The sequence below is a fragment of the Coloeus monedula genome (assembly GCF_965178545.1).
Source record: "Coloeus monedula genome assembly, chromosome: 7".
Taxonomy (NCBI): domain Eukaryota; kingdom Metazoa; phylum Chordata; class Aves; order Passeriformes; family Corvidae; genus Coloeus; species Coloeus monedula.
In genome coordinates, this window is record NC_138787.1 from 2,387,103 (window position 1) to 2,403,484 (window position 16,382).

The 16,382-nt window shown below is 43.8% G+C and overlaps 1 protein-coding gene across 9 annotated transcripts in view; it reads left to right on the forward strand.

Moving 5' to 3' along the window:
• LRRFIP1 (LRR binding FLII interacting protein 1) overlaps positions 1–16,382 on the forward strand; it is a 102,984-nt gene that overhangs the window by 67,755 nt on the left and 18,847 nt on the right. For 8 of the 9 annotated variants that reach the window (XM_082284647.1, XM_082284650.1, XM_082284654.1 and 5 more), the window contains 6 exons: positions 2,027–2,092; positions 5,018–5,095; positions 11,930–11,962; positions 12,720–12,845; positions 13,355–13,426; positions 15,506–15,676. In XM_082284647.1, the coding sequence (XP_082140773.1) occupies positions 2,027–2,092; positions 5,018–5,095; positions 11,930–11,962; positions 12,720–12,845; positions 13,355–13,426; positions 15,506–15,676 (546 nt within the window). The remainder of the gene's footprint in view (positions 1–2,026; positions 2,093–5,017; positions 5,096–11,929; positions 11,963–12,719; positions 12,846–13,354; positions 13,427–15,505; positions 15,677–16,382) is intronic. The other variant, XM_082284649.1, reaches the window with a different exon arrangement.

The following is a 16,382-nucleotide window of genomic DNA, read 5'->3' on the forward strand; positions in this document are numbered from 1 at the left end:
GAAACTTAAACCCCAAACAAATCAGACCTTTTAAGATTGGAATGAGTAATGGAAAACTGTTTTCAAATGAGCACAATCAGTTTTCCTTTGCTGCTCCTCCCTTTCCTTGTCTGCCATTGGCCTCAATAGGTCTGGAAAAAGAAGGGAAATCTTAATTACCTGAAATTCTCTATTTGAGGCAGCTCCTCTGCGTAGCATGTCAGTCTGGTGAGCTTGAGACAATCCAGTCTGTACAACATGAAATTACAGGGAAGCCATTCCCAGAGTGCCAGAAGAACATCAGTGAAGCTGTAAAATCCCCAGGAGGTTGGATTATCCCCTGTGTGTGGCAAAGCTCGGCCAGCCCAGTGCCAGCAGAGCTCCAGCAGTGCTCCAGGTCCTGCCTGGGGACATAGCACAAGGGGTGTGAGTGGGGCACTGGCAGTGGGACCTGGCTGCAAGCCCTGGGCTGGGGATCACTGCTGGAGTCTCTCTTGCACCCAACTCTGCCAGACACGGCAAATGCTCTGAGTTTGTTTAACTGCTGCATCTCGGGGGAGGATGGTTACTAACACTTGTTTCAAGCTGCTCTGAGTGAAGCACTTGTGATTTTTTCCTGAATTATTTGGATTTTCTCTGCGTTTGTGAATAATAAAATACACAGGAGATGATCTTACAGCTGTGTGAAACACTTAGAGTGTGTATCTTGAAGCACTTCTCTGTAGCTCTTTTTCTGGCTTTGGTTGAAGTGAGGAGAAACCGCCTTTCTCGCTCCTGTACACAAACATGTGGGAGACAGTAACAGCTTAACAACCTAAACTTAAATTATGCTGGTTTTCTTTTGCACACTGTCGTGTCCTCCCTTCCTGTAGGAAATGCACGTGTCTGCTTGGTATTCTTATTCTTTGGGAGCTGAGATCTAATGCTTTTATAGTGCAGATGACTAATATTCTCTGTACGGAGTTTCCTTCTGTTGTAGTGTAGTGATCCTAATCTCTCACCAAGAGGGTTAATTCTGCTGTAGGTGCCTTTTTTTTGTTTCATTTTCTCTGCCAAGGAAAAAAAAAGTGTTGTGCTTGTCTCCCTCAGCCCTCCCTGCTGTACAGCGATGCCCTGCCAGCCAGGAGTTACAGGGTTTGTTGTGCTGATGCTCTGAACACCAACACCAGAGCCACTCCCCCCCAGCCATGCACATGTTGTCCCCTGCCTCTGTCTGTAATTCCTGTCGGGTGCATTTGTCTCACACCCCGGTGTCCCATCCATCTGAATGCCACGTGTGTGATGCTGTTTGTGCAGACCTGGATTTGCTGATCCTTCCTTTGATTCCTGTTGGGACAGTGCTTGTGGGGTTGCGATGCTGCCATGGGTGTTGTGTCCGTGTGGAGAGAGGTGTCTTCCTTGGTGTATTAGCAGGAGCAGGACAGAGAGGCAACATCAATTCTTTCTGATTGCTTAACAACTAACAAAAATCTGTTCACAAATTTTTTTAGACAAATTCCTGCCTTCTTGTTTAAAATGAACTTCTCAGAATTTTTTCTCAAAGCTTAAAGGTAGAATTTCCTACTCCCCTTGTGTTTCCTGAATCACAGATCTCTGTGCTAGACTGGAGTCAGTCTTAAAATACACATTTTCCTCCTCTTTTATTAATTTACCAAACTGGCTGGTAAGCAAAGCTCATCAGGTGGGAGCTTTTCCTCTCACTGCCAGCACCAGCAATGGAAGGTGAAACAGATGGGAACAGTTTAAGAATTGATGTAGCCATTGTGTGGATAGGCAGTGGAAGTGTTAAGGTGACTGCTGAGTTGAAACCCTGGGAGAAGGGTTAGGGACGCATGGGGTGCGATGGCCTGCGGGATGTGTCGGACCTTGCACGTGTCCCGTGGTGTTCCCCAGGTCGCCTTGGATCTTCCCTCGCATGCTGCTTGTGGTTGCACACCGGAGATGTCCCTGTCCTGCCCGTCCTGCTCATGGCCACGTGTCCTTGGTGAATTTGTGACTCTGCAGCCTGAGCTGCCACTCCTGTGCTGACTCTGTGTTTTAATTGTAGGCGTCTGTGTACGAGGAGAGCGTTTACAGCGGGAGCCGGCGCTATAGTGCCCCCAGTTCCCGCGCTGTAAGAGGTTTTCTGCATTTCCCTGCTCTGTGTCTGTCCTTTGCTGGGCTGAGGAACGTTTTACACGGGCTGTGTGACATCCAGGGCTTGCTGCTGTAGGCAGCAGAAGTGGGAGCACCATTCCCGTGGGTTTCTATGAACTAATGAGTGGTGATCAATGGGAACTCACCCCTCTGTGGGACAGGGAATCCAGTTCTGCCTCGCGCTTGGTTTGCAGATAAAACACCTTGGAAAGGCCATACATGAAGTCCTTTCCCTCCCTGAGACTTTATTCTTCTTTTCAAAACTGAGAAAAATACAAGTTTAAAAAACAATCAGCCAAAAATTTTAAAATCAATTCCACATAAGCAGTGTGAATTAAATGATTTGTGTGAAGATATGGCTTGCTTGGTTTTGTTTCTTGGATTTATACTCAAATATATTTTACATTCATATATGTGACAGTGCCTCCAAAATACATGTTCCTGAGAGTGGAGGGCTCTGTCATGGTTGGGGAGCAACAGTGTGAGGAATGACCATATAAATTATTTCCTTTCAAAAAAGAGAAACTCCAGGAGTCTATTTACAGATTAAAAGGCAGAAAATGCCTTCACCCCTTCTCCTCTGTTGGTGTTTGGGCCAGGTAGTCCATCTGCTGCTGTTGTGTCCACCTGGAAAAAAAAAGCCAATCTCTTTTGATTTTTAAGTCCTCCTCTGTGGGCCTGCTGCTTTTTCTGCCTGTCATCCCCTTCACTGATGATAGCAAAACCCACCCACCCAAAAAAACCCAGCAAACAAATAAACACCCTCTCAGGCCGTAAGAGTGAAAAGCCTCAAGGCAGAGCACTGATGTTACTTTAAACATTACATTTTTATTAGCTTGGAGGAGGAAACACTTTCAAGAATGCTTACTAAGCCCTTGTTGGTCCTTCAAGGGCTGTGCCATCCTCTTGCCATCCGACTGATTCACAGCTGTGAGAAGTCATTTACAGCCCAAAAACCTGTTTGCAGGTCTTTCACGGGCTGTCAGTGCTTGAGCAGGGAACACTGACTAAAACACTGGGGCTCCTTCCCCTCCCTCCATCCCCATCTCAGCCTGTGCCACAGGTATTTGGAGGCCTGTGTGTAACCCAGCCCTTCCAGTTCCTGCTGCCTGTAGTAATGAGAGAGTTGAAACAGGAGGGCTTTGCCTCAGAGGGAGTGGCTTCGTCTCAACAACTGTGGTTATTTTAATGCCTCTGCACCTTATTAACGTGGAGAGGGAGTGTCACTTGGCTGGCTGTTCCCAAAACGTGGTTTTGGATGAGCAGGTGAATGCAGGGGGTGAGGCTGAAAGTGGCCTTGCTTGGTCACAGCTACTTGCTTCCATAGTCAGCCCTGCAATGCACAGGGAGCAGCTGTGGAATAAATAGGGCCTGGAAACATTAATATGGGACTTGTCAGTGTTAAAAATGTATTCTAAACCCTTCTTTTGTTAAACAAAAAACAGTGCGGTGACCAAACAAACCCTGTATTTTTACTTCAGTCTTTTTTGTCTTTGGTTTAGGAGTTATTGTGTGATTGGCAATAGCTGTGAACAGTGTGCAGCAGAGTTTTACATTGTGCATATTCCCCCCTCTGAAATGAAGATCAGGTGCACAAAGCCAGTGTTAAGACATAAAATCCCAGAATGGTTTGGGCTGGAAGGGACATTAAAGGCCACCTTGTTCCAACCACCTGCCCTGGGCAGGGACACCTTTCACTATCCCAGCTCGGTCCAAGCCCCATCCAACACTGAACATTCCAGGGATGGGGCAGCCACAGTTCCTCTGGAGATGCCAGGGCCCCCCTCTGGGTGCATCCAAGGACACTGCCCTGCCCGAGGGCTCGCTGAGGGCTGTGCACCTTGCACGGAATGTTTTGTGGTCAGTGGCTGACCTTGTGCTTCTGCTCTAGCTGGGGTTATTTCCAGCTTACCCTCTCACCATTTATTAGTGCTGGAAGCTAATTTTCAGTTGATGCTGTGCTGCTTTGTTACTGTGACTAAAGATGACGGAGCAGCCCTGCAGTGGCCTGGTAAATGCCTGGCTGTTTCTGTAAAGCTGAAGAGTCCAGGGATTCCTGTAGTGGCCAGCTGACTTAATAAAAAAAGCCTTAAAAAGCCCCACAGCATCTCCAAAGTATGATAATTCTTCAGATTTCTGTGTTTGTATCTGAGAAGCAGTCCTAATCACCTCTAAAATAAACTCATTATTTCCAAAGTGAGTTCTAGTTCTGTTTCCCTGACACTTTAAACTTTCACTTCCCTGCTCCACTTTCACTGCATTAAAACCTCTGGAAATAAAACAGTGTAGACACGTTCTTTGTCCTTGTCAGCAACCAGCCAGCCCTGTCCTGCATCTCTGCTTAGATGTTTCCTTTTAAAAAAAAGCTAAAAGACTTTCTTTGGCAGGAGATGAGGACTGCAGGTGCTGGAAAACCAGGAGAGATACTCAGTCTCTGAGCTGGTCTCAGTTTTTACTTTAATCCCCACATATATGGATGTTTCTTCCTGTGGCCTGTGGAGCATGAATTAATTTTATATGTGTGCAACGTTGGGGAACATGGGGAAGGGATTCACCACAGAGCCTCAGAGCTCTTGCAAAGTAGTAGGATTAAGCCTTTTGTAGAGAAACTGAATTGTTTACTTGTGACTGGTACCTGAAGAGATTAAAATACATCATTAGTATTCTAAGAATTGAATCAAAACTGTACTTGAACTGCCAATGGAATTACTGCTTGCCTTTATTTTCAAATTAACAGTCTGTTCTCTGACTTTCACTGCTGTCCCTTTGTCCAGCTGCATGTAACCACCTCCTTAACTAATTTCAGATGTGATGCTCTACATCCTCTCCTGCTTTCCTTCCCAGTTCTAATGCCTTTCTCTTCTCTTCTCTCTGCCTGCTGCTCCCGGTTTTCCTGCGGCAGCCTTCCGAGTACAGCTGCTACCTTGGTTCGGGATCTCGGGCATCCTCCAGAGCCAGCTCTGCTCGGGCCAGTCCAGTGGTGAGCTCCTCTATTTCTCTTTGTCCCTCAGCTGTTTCATTCCTCTCTTCTTCAGGTCTTTTGTGTACAGAGAGGTCACTGTCCCTCATGAGGCAGTTCCTTAGGGCGTTAGTTGGACCTCCTGGGCAGTGCTTAAGACAGAGAAGCCAGAGGAGAAATTGCAAAACTGAAGTGATTTCTGTGCAGATGCACATGTTTTTACAACAGAAAGTATGCTTTGGACTCTCATGACAATGCCATATTTGCTTCAAATTGAGAATAAAGCACAGCAAGGTTATTGTGGAAAAGACTGGGTTGTTGATGGAAGTGCTGTGTCTCCTTTGGGGGAGCAGGAAACCCAAACTCTTAGTTGCAGCATTCAAGCAGTTCTGTTTCTCTCCAGTGAGCAGTATTTTGGTGCAAAGCTGCAGGGCTCTCCAGAGGCTGGATTGGAACATCTTTGTGGGACTGTGGAGTGCCAGACACTGCAGTCTTTAGCATGGTGAAGTGCTGGAAGGGTAAGAAGTACCCAGCAGAAGTTGTGGCTGAACAAGGCTCAGGTGCTAAAGGCTTGTCCATCCCTTGCTTTTAGGGCATTTCTGTCTTTAATTTTTTTAATGGCACGTTATGCTCTCTGTGGCTCTTCCTCTCTGTAGCTGTTTACAGTTCTGAGTATCTTCCCTGATTTTTTTCCAAGCCTGGGGACAGCTGCTGAGTGCAGTAGGATGTCTCGTAGAGGAAACATGCAGCTTACAGTAAACTAAACTATAATAACATTAATTTGCCACAGAGAGTGAGTTTTGTAGGCTGCCATTTGAAAACTGACAGAACAGAGCTGTGTGCTCTGAAGTTTTGGTGTTCCAAGAGTACATTCATAATAGAGGGATTTTCATCAGATAATGTATGGCAGCTGGTGAGCTAAAAATAAATCAGTATTTTAATTAGCCCCTGAACCTGAGTCCCTGAGCTATGAGTTCTTGCAGAATATAACTTATATTAGTAATACTTCAAAAATGGCTTTGCAAACTGAATTTCAATTACCCCCAAAGCAAAAATTAATCAGAATAAACAGGGGTTCCATTAAAATTCTGGAAAGGCAATAAGAACTGGGTACCCACACACTGCAGTTGGTTTCTATTAGGTGTTTTCTGTATTCCAACTGAGTCATTGCTGCAAGTTGCTTACAGGAGTCACGGATGCTGAGAGGTGCAAGGGAGGTTTTTTAATTTTAAATTCTCTGCTTGCACTTTGGCCTCTTGGTATGCAAGTGGCTGGAGATGGTTTGATGTGTCAGCACCACGAATCTGCTCTGCAGGGAGACAACAGGCACTCCTTAAATTACCTTTTTTTGTTTCAATTAGTGGTTTATTGCCCGGTGTGAAGAGCTTCCCTTATCTCTGTCACCTTGAAGAAGAGCAGAGAGTTAATGTCACAGTGAGTCTAGCTGATCCTAAAAGTTCTTAACGCTACACGGGGTCAATCCCGCAGCTCCTTGTGATTATAATATTTTTTTCCTGTATTAAACAGATATTGCTTTTCCTGTAGCTCAGACTGAGGGATCACTTTTACTGACAGGCTTCAAAGTGTTCTGGTAGCATTTTCAGTCAGGTGCTTGAGAGTGGAGAATGATTCCATGGAACTTTCTAAATGAAAGCATACAACAGCTTGTCACCGCAGCTCTGAATTTTTTCTCAGCATGTTGTTTCCCCCTTCTATCACTGTTCACTGAACAGTGAACAAAAAGCAGCAGCAGTTTTCCTGCAGTAGTTTTCCTGCTGTGCACAGCTTTGCCAGCCCATGTTCTCATTTGTTACCGTGTTGGTGATACAGTCACAGGCAGGGAAATACTTAAACACAATGTGTGAATATTTGTCTTTGTAGTTATTTTAAGATTTTACTGTATCTGAATGAAGTTTGCTGTTTGTTTATTTTTCTTTGACATTTTTCATGTTATCCCCACTGGTAATTATCTGCTGTCCTTGCAGTTACTACAGATATGCAAATACGTTGTTTAATATTAAACGATCCTCACATAAAGTACAGATCTTAAGACTACTGAGAGCAAACATCAGATATTTCTGTACAGATGGGGGTAAGTCTTGTGCCTGAGTTCTCAGCGTGTTTTGGCAGAGCTGGGCTTTTAATATGAGTTGCAGGAGTTTTGTTATTTTTCTTTTTTAAATTAAGAAGCTACGAGTGAAAAGCAATTATTTCTAAATCTGGAACAGACTCAGAATGCAGTCTGAAGAATTTATCTGAAGGCTTTCTAAGGCAAGGCAGGCAAAACAAGAGGAGAGGGCACATTTTGCTATGGTGAGAAGATGATGGCTCATCCTGGGTCTCTCCCTTCTTTTGGAGGCTCAGGCAGCAACACAAGCAGTCGGAGTTCAGCCCGAGCACACAGAGTTGTGAAATATCCTGAGCTGGAAGAGACCCACAGGGATCACTGAGTCCAGCTCCTGGCCCTGCACAGACACCCCAACAATCCCACCCTGGGCATCCCTGGGAGCAGTGTCCAAATGCTCCTGGGGCTCTGGCAGCCTTGGGGTCGTGCCCATTCCCTGGGGAGCCTGGTCAGTTCCCCAGCAGCCTCTGGGGGAAGAACCTTTCTCTGATATCCACCCTGACCCTGCCCTGGCACAGCTCCAGCCGTTCCCTGGGTCCTGTCTGTGGTCACAAAGAGCAGAGGTGGGAGCTGCCCCAGGGGAGGAAGATGCAGGCCATGGTGAGCTCTCCCCTCAGTCTCCTGAGCTCCAGCTGAACAAATCAAAAGCCTTCAGCAGCTCCTCGTGTGGCCCCTCCAGGCCCTTCCCCCTCTTCATTTGGACAATCTGTAACAGCTTAATATTGTTCTTATATTGTGGCACCCAAAACTGCCCCAGCACTCGAGGCGAGGCTGCCCCAGCCCAGAGCAGAGTGGGACAATCCCCTCCCGGGCCTGGCTGGCCATGCTGGGCCTGATGCCACAGGATGGGGATGTCCCTCCTGGCTCCAGGGCACTGCTGACTCAGATCCAACCGGCCACTGACCAGGATCCCCATGTCCCTGCTGCTCTCCAGCCTCTCATTCCCCACTGTGCCCATGCATCCAGGTCATACATGCAGTGCTCAGGTCATACATCAATGCCCAGTTGTGAACACCTTTGACCATTGACAGAAGCTCATCATGTTCTCACCAGAAATGAAATGAAGATATTGACAGACCTAACTTTGATGGAGGCACTTGCGAAGCTTTGCCTTCTCTGTATCTGAAGGTTTGGGGTAGGTTGTATCCTAGCCCTGCCTCTGACAGTCTGGATGTGCTTTGGGCCCCTCTGGGGTGAGGATTTGCTGCAGTGCTAACTTGCATTTCTGGGACTGATAAGTTTGTTTAGGCAGTGACGTTTGGCATAGCACTCATTCCTGAGAGAAGATTCTTCTCACAAACCCTCTTCAGACCTGACAAATTTCAGCAGTGGTTTTCCCCTGCTGACTGTGAAAGGCTTGTTGCTAATTGCTAGAGTTAAGGTGGCTCTCGTTGGAGAAACAGCAGGAGCTCTGTTACTGCCTGCCCCAGCCCAGCTGATCAGACTGGTAAGATGGGGGTTGTAGGAGGGGTTGTACTGACTGCAGTACCTCTTTTCTGCTTTTTAATTCCAGATTTTGTAGATACCATCCCGTGTTCAGCTCTAGCCTAACAGCTTTCCTCTGCTGTGGGCCATATTTCTATTTCAAGCTGCGCTGTGCTGCTTTAAGGGCAGGAAATGATCTTAATTTGATTTGTCACCAAAAAACCCCCTTGCTTTCGTGAGGAAGTTGAGCTAAGTGCAAGATCTGAGCTGGACCTGGGCAGTGACAGCCACATGCTGAACACTGAAGTTGTTCTGATACCTGAGCTTGGGACAGACAGAAGAGTTCCAGGCTTGTTCAGGAGCCTGGAAGCTGGAAACTGTGCCTCAGTCCTGGTCTTTGTTGATTATAAGAGCCCTTTACTTGCAGTAGGTGTTTGTTTGGTGGGATGCTCTGTGGTAGTGCTGCAGGGATTCATCTTGGCCTGGACACTCCACTGGTGGCAAAGAGCTTCAAGGGTTAACCCTTTTAATCTATGGAAAACAGGCACTTTATCCATATAAAGGCTTGTGGGGTGGCTTTGCTCGTGTTATGTTTCCAGCTGTGGTGAGCTCTGATACTGCTGACATTTTTGTAATGTGCCTCTGGATTTATTCCGAAATCACTGTCAGAAGAGGCTGAACTCTGATCCCACTGCACTTATTTTGCAGAGACCAGCCAAAACAAAGATGTGCGTGCTGGAGTTCCTCAGAAAATTACTTCCTTTTCCTGCTTTTTTACGCACTAAAGTACAAATTGCCCCAGTTGTTGGTGAAGAGGAAGATAATCTGTGATTAGAGACAGACCCATACCCTTGTGCAAATGAAAAGTAGTAGTATTGTGTAAATTAAAGGTACCATTAGGTGAATCCCTTTTTAAATCTCCTTTACCGACAAGTATTCTGTCAGTCCTTTATATTTGTGTGTGGAAAAGTCCCAAAGCCAGGATATTTTTATGAAGGGCTGTGCTGAGTACTGTGAAGGTGGAGAAGTTCTTTTCAGCCTATTTAATAATAGCAGTATCCTTGATTGAATGCTAATACAGAAGGTAAGTGTTTTGGGCAAGAATTCTGTACAACATCAAATAAAAATAAACATTTCTCTCCTGACCTTTCAGTGTTTCATTTATTGCTGAATCAACTGCCAGAGGGGGACTGGCAGAAGGCTGGAAACCTGGAGTTCCCTCTAGTGGCTGATTCCTTCAGGAAAAGTTTATATTTTTAAAGGAGTGATGCTGTGAATTTCTCCAAACACGAGCAGGATGAAAGCTGAATAAAATATTAACCTAAGATTAGGCTTCTCTCTTTCTACAAGACAGATTTTGGCTTATCACTGCCATGCAACCATAAAATTAAATGCTGCTTGTTTCCGACTGGCTTTTTGCTGAGAAAAGTGTCGTGTAGCAGGAGGCATCTAGGTAATGTGGGGGTGTTATTTTGGTGTGAGGAACTGGCTTTTCTCAAAGTTGTTTGAGTTTTTAAGTGTTAATATTTAAACAAATTGGTAGGGATAGTTACTGGTTTTGAGGAGGAACTGCTCTGAGTATGGCATTCATGGCACCGGATGGATGTGTGCAAGGGCATCACTAGGGAAAATGAAATCTGGTTGGTTTTCTTAACCATCTCAATTTTAGATGTTACTCAATAGCTTTCATTATTAAAGATTATGCCCCATTAGGGTTATTACTTAAGATAGTTTTGCAATAAAGGTGTAGCAGGCTTCATAGGTGTGGTTATGGGTGCTCTGAGTAGAAATACTCACTGTAGTTGTATCTCTCACCACCTTGTCTTCAGCATTCCCCTTTGTAAATGGAAGCTTTTATTTGACTCGTGATGCATCATTAAAACAATATCAATATTTGCTCCCTTCTTTTTTTTGCTAAAAACTGAGGTTGCACTTGGTTTCACAAAATAGAGGCCATTGTGCAAATGGCTGAAGGAAAATAAATATTTTTAGTTGTGCCCTGGAAGACAGATTTTGCAAAGGCTGTACACAGATTTCCAGAGGTAGATGTGTGTGTACACACTAATCTTTTGTCACATGCCACTACTGACACTGCCACAGCTGTCTTGATAAACAACAACACAGTGTTTGGCCGGGCTAGAAGGCTGCCAAACCCAGCACTTGGAGCTGTCTGGCATGAAAATAAAAAGCTCTTTGCACAACTTTTGTTCATTGGGTCTAAGTGTCTGCCTTCATTAATGACCCTCTCTTATTGCCTCCAAATTCAGAGATTTGAGGGGGTTTTCCCTAAATATTTTGTGTATTCAGTGTCTTTGCAAAGTTTAGATCTAGTGCTTTAAGTCTGGCTTATTTTACTTCAAAGCCTCAGACTTAAGTTTTCTTAGTGTTAATTCATAGGGAATTTTAGCTGTGAGATGCCAGTGTAAAAAGCTGATTTGTAACAGGTATCTCTCAGTTCTGGGATTTTTTTTTTTAGTAGGGTAACATTGGTAGCATCAAAAATGATGAGTAGGATCATACCCGTATTATTCTATATAATTCAAAGAAAAAACCCCAACAACTGTGCCAAATGTGTACTGATTAGAAAGAGATGTAGGTTTTTTGAGTGTGTTTTCAATGGAAATTATCAGCTTAACCTCAATTATCCCCTGCCTTCCCCTGAATCAGGTCTGTCCTGATTGTTTTTCCAGTCATTTCAAAAACACTATTCCCTTTGGCCATTAGACTCTTCTTGGTGTGGGGAAGACATTAATTTTCTAGGAGTCTTTTGGGAAACCATCTTGACTGTGCTGAATGTTCCAAGAAGAATTCAGGACTTGTTGAGTTCTGCTGAGTTTTTCATTTCATTCAGTCCTTTTTACACTTAGTTCCATTTTAGATGGAGATATTCCGTAACTTTTAAACATTTAAGCTGTCTGCATCCATGATAATTTCCTGTCCTCCTAAATGCTACTTTCTCACTGTTTGGGTTTTTCTAGACTAGTTTTAGTGCAGGATCTCTCTTCTAAATTAGTAAATTGCAGGGAAGTACTGAAACCCTAAAAGAGCCATTTATTTAGACTTTGGGCTGATCCCTGATGTTTGACTCAAGGATCAGTTTTGTAGTCTTGGATCTCTGAAGTTGCAGTCCCTGTTGTCTTGGGTGGGGAGTATTTACCACAGGTTGGAAGCTTTAGATTTCAAGTTTAACTTGGTATCTTGCTTTTTGGGAGGGGGAGGATGTGGTGGCATTTCTGGTATATTACTGCTTTCTCTTACCCTTTATTGACTCTATTAATGATTCCTTCTCAATCTCTCTTTTACAGATTGAGGAAAGGCCAGAAAAAGACTTTGAGAAGGTAAGAAGCATCTTATCAATTATTCTGACAATAGTGCATTCTCCATTCCTTTTGGTAGGTAGAGTTTGCCATGGGTGTACAGAAATCTCCTTTAAGATCCATTGTGGGGCAAAAATTTGAATTTTTGGAGCCTTCTGCTAAAGGATTTTTGAAGATGAACTTTTCAGCCCCTGCTGACTCAATGTTAAATAGGTGACCTTCAACAGCAGTTGGCTGAAACTGCTTTAGGCCAAGCCACACAAATACTGTGTGTGTTTATTAGATCTTGGTTATGAGACCTAAGTTATTTATGTAAAAATAAATAAATCATCATAATAAAAGAGGAGGCTACTACATTAACCCTGAGTACAGTTGAATAGTTCATGTGGCCACTGCTGCAGAGTAAATAAATATCCATAAAGGAGAGGAGCTTCCAGAGCTTCCACAGAATGTACTATTACAAGTTTTGAAAATGCCTGGCAGGTTTATACTAGCCCCTAAGGACTTTGTCCAATTAAGAATTTATAGTTAAAGGCTAAATTATGGAAAATCCTATTGCAGTACTATTTAAATACTTCTGATCTGCATTTTCTCATTAGTTTCCTTTGTTAAATCTTGATTTTGATTTTTTTTACTTAGAAAGTCTGATTTTAATCAAAACTGCATAATTTAGAAGTGCAAGGATTGGTGTAATGTGTGTATAAAAAAAAAAATCTAAAACCCCATGATTTGTCTGGAAAAGAAAGTTCTAAGCAGGTTTATCTGTGTGTGATCCTAGGGAGCACGAACTGTCTCAAGTTTATCAGCAGCTACCTTGGCTTCTCTGGGCGGGACTTCTTCACGGAGAGGCAGTGGGGACACGTCCATCTCAGCTGACACAGAGGCATCCATCAGGGAAATCAAGGTGAGAAGTAATTAAATCCAGGATAAACTATGGAATATCCTTCAGGCTCCTTTCCCAGGAAGAAGCTGGCAGTTGTGGCGGTGAATCGGGTGCTGTGAAGGAGGAGTGAACAGCTTTGTTGGTGATATCTCTCAGCTGTAAAAGGCACCTCCCATCCTGAAACAGGGAATGATAGGAGGATGGAGATAACACACTGCACTCCTGGAGAGGAGAGGAGAGAGAGCCTGTGACAGAAGATGATCATCAGTGAAAGGAGTAGAGAAGGGCTGGGCTGTGATTGTTGGAGCCTTTGAACCTGGGTCTGCGCCTTGTCCTTAATGCTGAAGATTCTGTTTTTTCCAGCCAAGAAAGCAGAATTAGCACAAATTCCTAACCAAGAAATCTGCTTGTTTGGCAAGGCCTCAGCTTAGGATCAGAGCCCTTAACGTGTGTGGGAGAGGTGTTGAAAGGAGCACTTTGAGCGCTGCTTGTCCCTCCCGGTCACTGACCTTTCTCACCGTCTCCCTCAGGACATCTATGAGTTAAAGGACCAGATTCAGGATGTAGAAGGCAAATACATGCAGGGGCTGAAAGAACTGAAGGTACTGGTGTGTGAGCATTAACCCTGGCCCCAGTGTGAGCCCCAGAGCTGCCCTTGCATGCTGTTCTCCTGGAGAGGTTGGGAGCTGTGTGCAGAGTGTCTCATTAACCGGCAAAGTGTCTGTTCTGACCTGGGTTGGTTGTGGTGAGAAATGCTTCCAAGTGTTCACTGAAAGGTTGCTACTGCATGTTGTCTTTGCTGGTTTGAGGTGGTTATCATTTTATTAGCAAATTAAGATTATTTGGGGGTTTTTTAATATAGTTTCCTAACCCAGGAAACCTTCCAATATTGGGAGATGAAGTAGAACTCATGTCCTGCAGGACTAAAACCAAATCTGAGTTTAGAACCTTATATGTTTTTATTTTTATAAGGTCATGTGAGGTGTCATTTTGGTTTCATCTTTAGATGGCAGAAGACGCCCTTAAAGAATTCTTGCAACAAAACTCCATGTAACATAGCCTGTTACATGAAGAAGGAATGCTGAAGCATTCCATGAAGCCATAAATACACTTTGGTGTCACAACCAACTTGTACATCCATGTACCACTCTCCTCATAAGTGAGCAGTGATGTGAGCTGTGGCTTTTTGGAAGAGGCAAATAGATAAATGCAACATTTGCCAGCATTAATTGCTGATTGTGTTATCAGCTCAACGCTGTGACAGATGAAGGTGTTGCCATCTTAAGTGAGTTTTCAATGGAAACAGAGTAGTTGAGCCATTTTTTGGTAAAATTTGGGTTTTTTTCCTGGTCACTGAGTTAGCAGATGGAGCAAAATAATCACTCTGCTAAAAGATTTAGGTAGTTTTTCAATCCATGCCCCTTAGACTGCCTTTTGGGGTGATTTGGACCTAAGCTGCACTGTTTGATGCTAAGAAACCAAAACGTGGCATGCTGAAGGAGTAGAGCAGAACTTCCTCAACTTTTTCCTGGCACATACTTCCTTTCCAGCTTCTTTCTGAGCTTTCCAAATCCTGGTGGCTTTCCTGTCCTTGGTATTTCCAGTCTGGAGCTGGAAGGTGCACCAAAGCACGGTTAAGCATTTGGAACTGGACAAATTGATGTCCTCCAAGACAAATCATCTCACTTGTTAATAGAAATGTCAATTAAACTGATCTAGATTTTGCCAATATCATCCTTAGTTCTGTTTATTGGCTGAAAAAGGAAGTATATGAAACTCACCCGTACTTCAGTTGAAATAATTAAAATTACACAAGTTCCAAGAGAACATATTTGATCTGTAAACTAAAATGTTGACATGTGTGTCCTCCTTGTTTGCACATTTACACCGCTTTGTTTATATAACTCTTTGTTTAAATAACTCTTTTATTTCTGTATTAAAATCAAGTAGCGCAAAGTTTGCATGCAGAAATGAAAAGTTATGCTAATCTTTATTTTACCAACATTTGTTGTTATAAATATCTCAGAGTCTCATATTTGAATCAAGCTGGTAGAAGGGGTTTTCAAGACACTGGGAGTTGTATCTTAGAAATTAATTTTGTAAAGAAGGCATGTGATTTAGGAAACCTAATGGGAGATCACACATCAGGTCACAAAAGCTGTAGCAGCTTTCTCTTTCACAGTGAATTCTAATCCCTGAGTCAGTATTTAAGGGTTCCCACACTGCAAGGATCTCTGAAATTAGTGTGAAGTGGCTGTCAGACTGCCTTAATTTCAGGCTTCAGATCTTAAGTGATCTTAGATCAAGGCCAGTTTACCTTTAAAAAAAAAATCCCGACTTGTCATCTTCAGCAGCTGCTTTGAGCTGCCAATGTGCAGGGGCAGGGGGAGGAGGGAGAAGGAAGAAAACCGGGAAGGCAGAAGCTGAAGCAGCAGAGAACAGGAAGCATTTTATCCGTGCTGAGGTAAGGCTGCTTGCTTGGAAGCACAAGTGTGGTGGGGACACGGGAGGTTTTCCTCACCTTGGGGACAGCTGGGAAGCCTCCAGCACAGGATTAATGCTGCTTTCCATAGGCAAACTTAGTGAGCTTGTGGTTTGGGGCTTTATTTTCTCACTGAAGGTCTTGGTTGGCAAAGTGTCCTTCAGTGCTGACTCTGACCAGGGTTGCTTGTTCTCTGCAGGACTCTCTAGCTGAAGTTGAGGAGAAATACAAGAAGGCTATGGTGTCAAATGCTCAACTGGACAATGAGAAAACCAATTTCATGTACCAAGTGGACACCCTGAAGGATGCGCTCTTAGAGTTAGAGGAGCAGCTGGCAGAATCCAGGAGGCAATATGAAGAGAAAAGTAAAGTATGTAAATAGCTCTGGCATGGGACATCACAGGGAGAGATTTGGAGGGGGGTAGAGATCTTTAGGAGGAGGCAGCTAAATTGTTATTCAAAATTTTGAACAAGTTGCTGGTTTAATTACTGCTAAGGCAAGTGGAATAGCAGCTTATTGTGTATTTGTGATCATATAAATAAGAATTTTCCCCAAGCCATTTCTGAGGAAGGGGAGAAATGTTCTAGCTGGTTGATATATTGATATTATCACATCTCCTTTTATATTCCATCTCTAAAGTTAATCTGGAGCTGTTTTACACGCAAAGATGTCTCCAGACAGCCTGTGGGAGAGTTGTGCAGTTCAGGCAGCTCCATGGTTAAGTGTTGAATTTAATTTTACATGAATTCAATTAGTGATTTGGTGTTAAATAAAATAACTGGGGCTTATGTTCTCAGAATTGCCTTCTTGTAGCTTGGGGCATTTGACTACACCCCACTTCAAAACACAACTCCTGGAAGATACAGTGTGGTTTTTCCTTTTTATTTAAAAGTCCAGCTAACCTTCAGTGCATGGCCGTGTGGGAAGAGTGAGTTAAATTCCCATCCGTTCATCTGTGCAGTCTGTAGGACTGGAGTGTCAAAGCTCTTCAGCCTGCTGCTCAGCTTATGAAATGGGCTAAATGATGCCACTTCTATATTTGGTGCAATAATAGCATCTTGGAAAAAGGACAAAC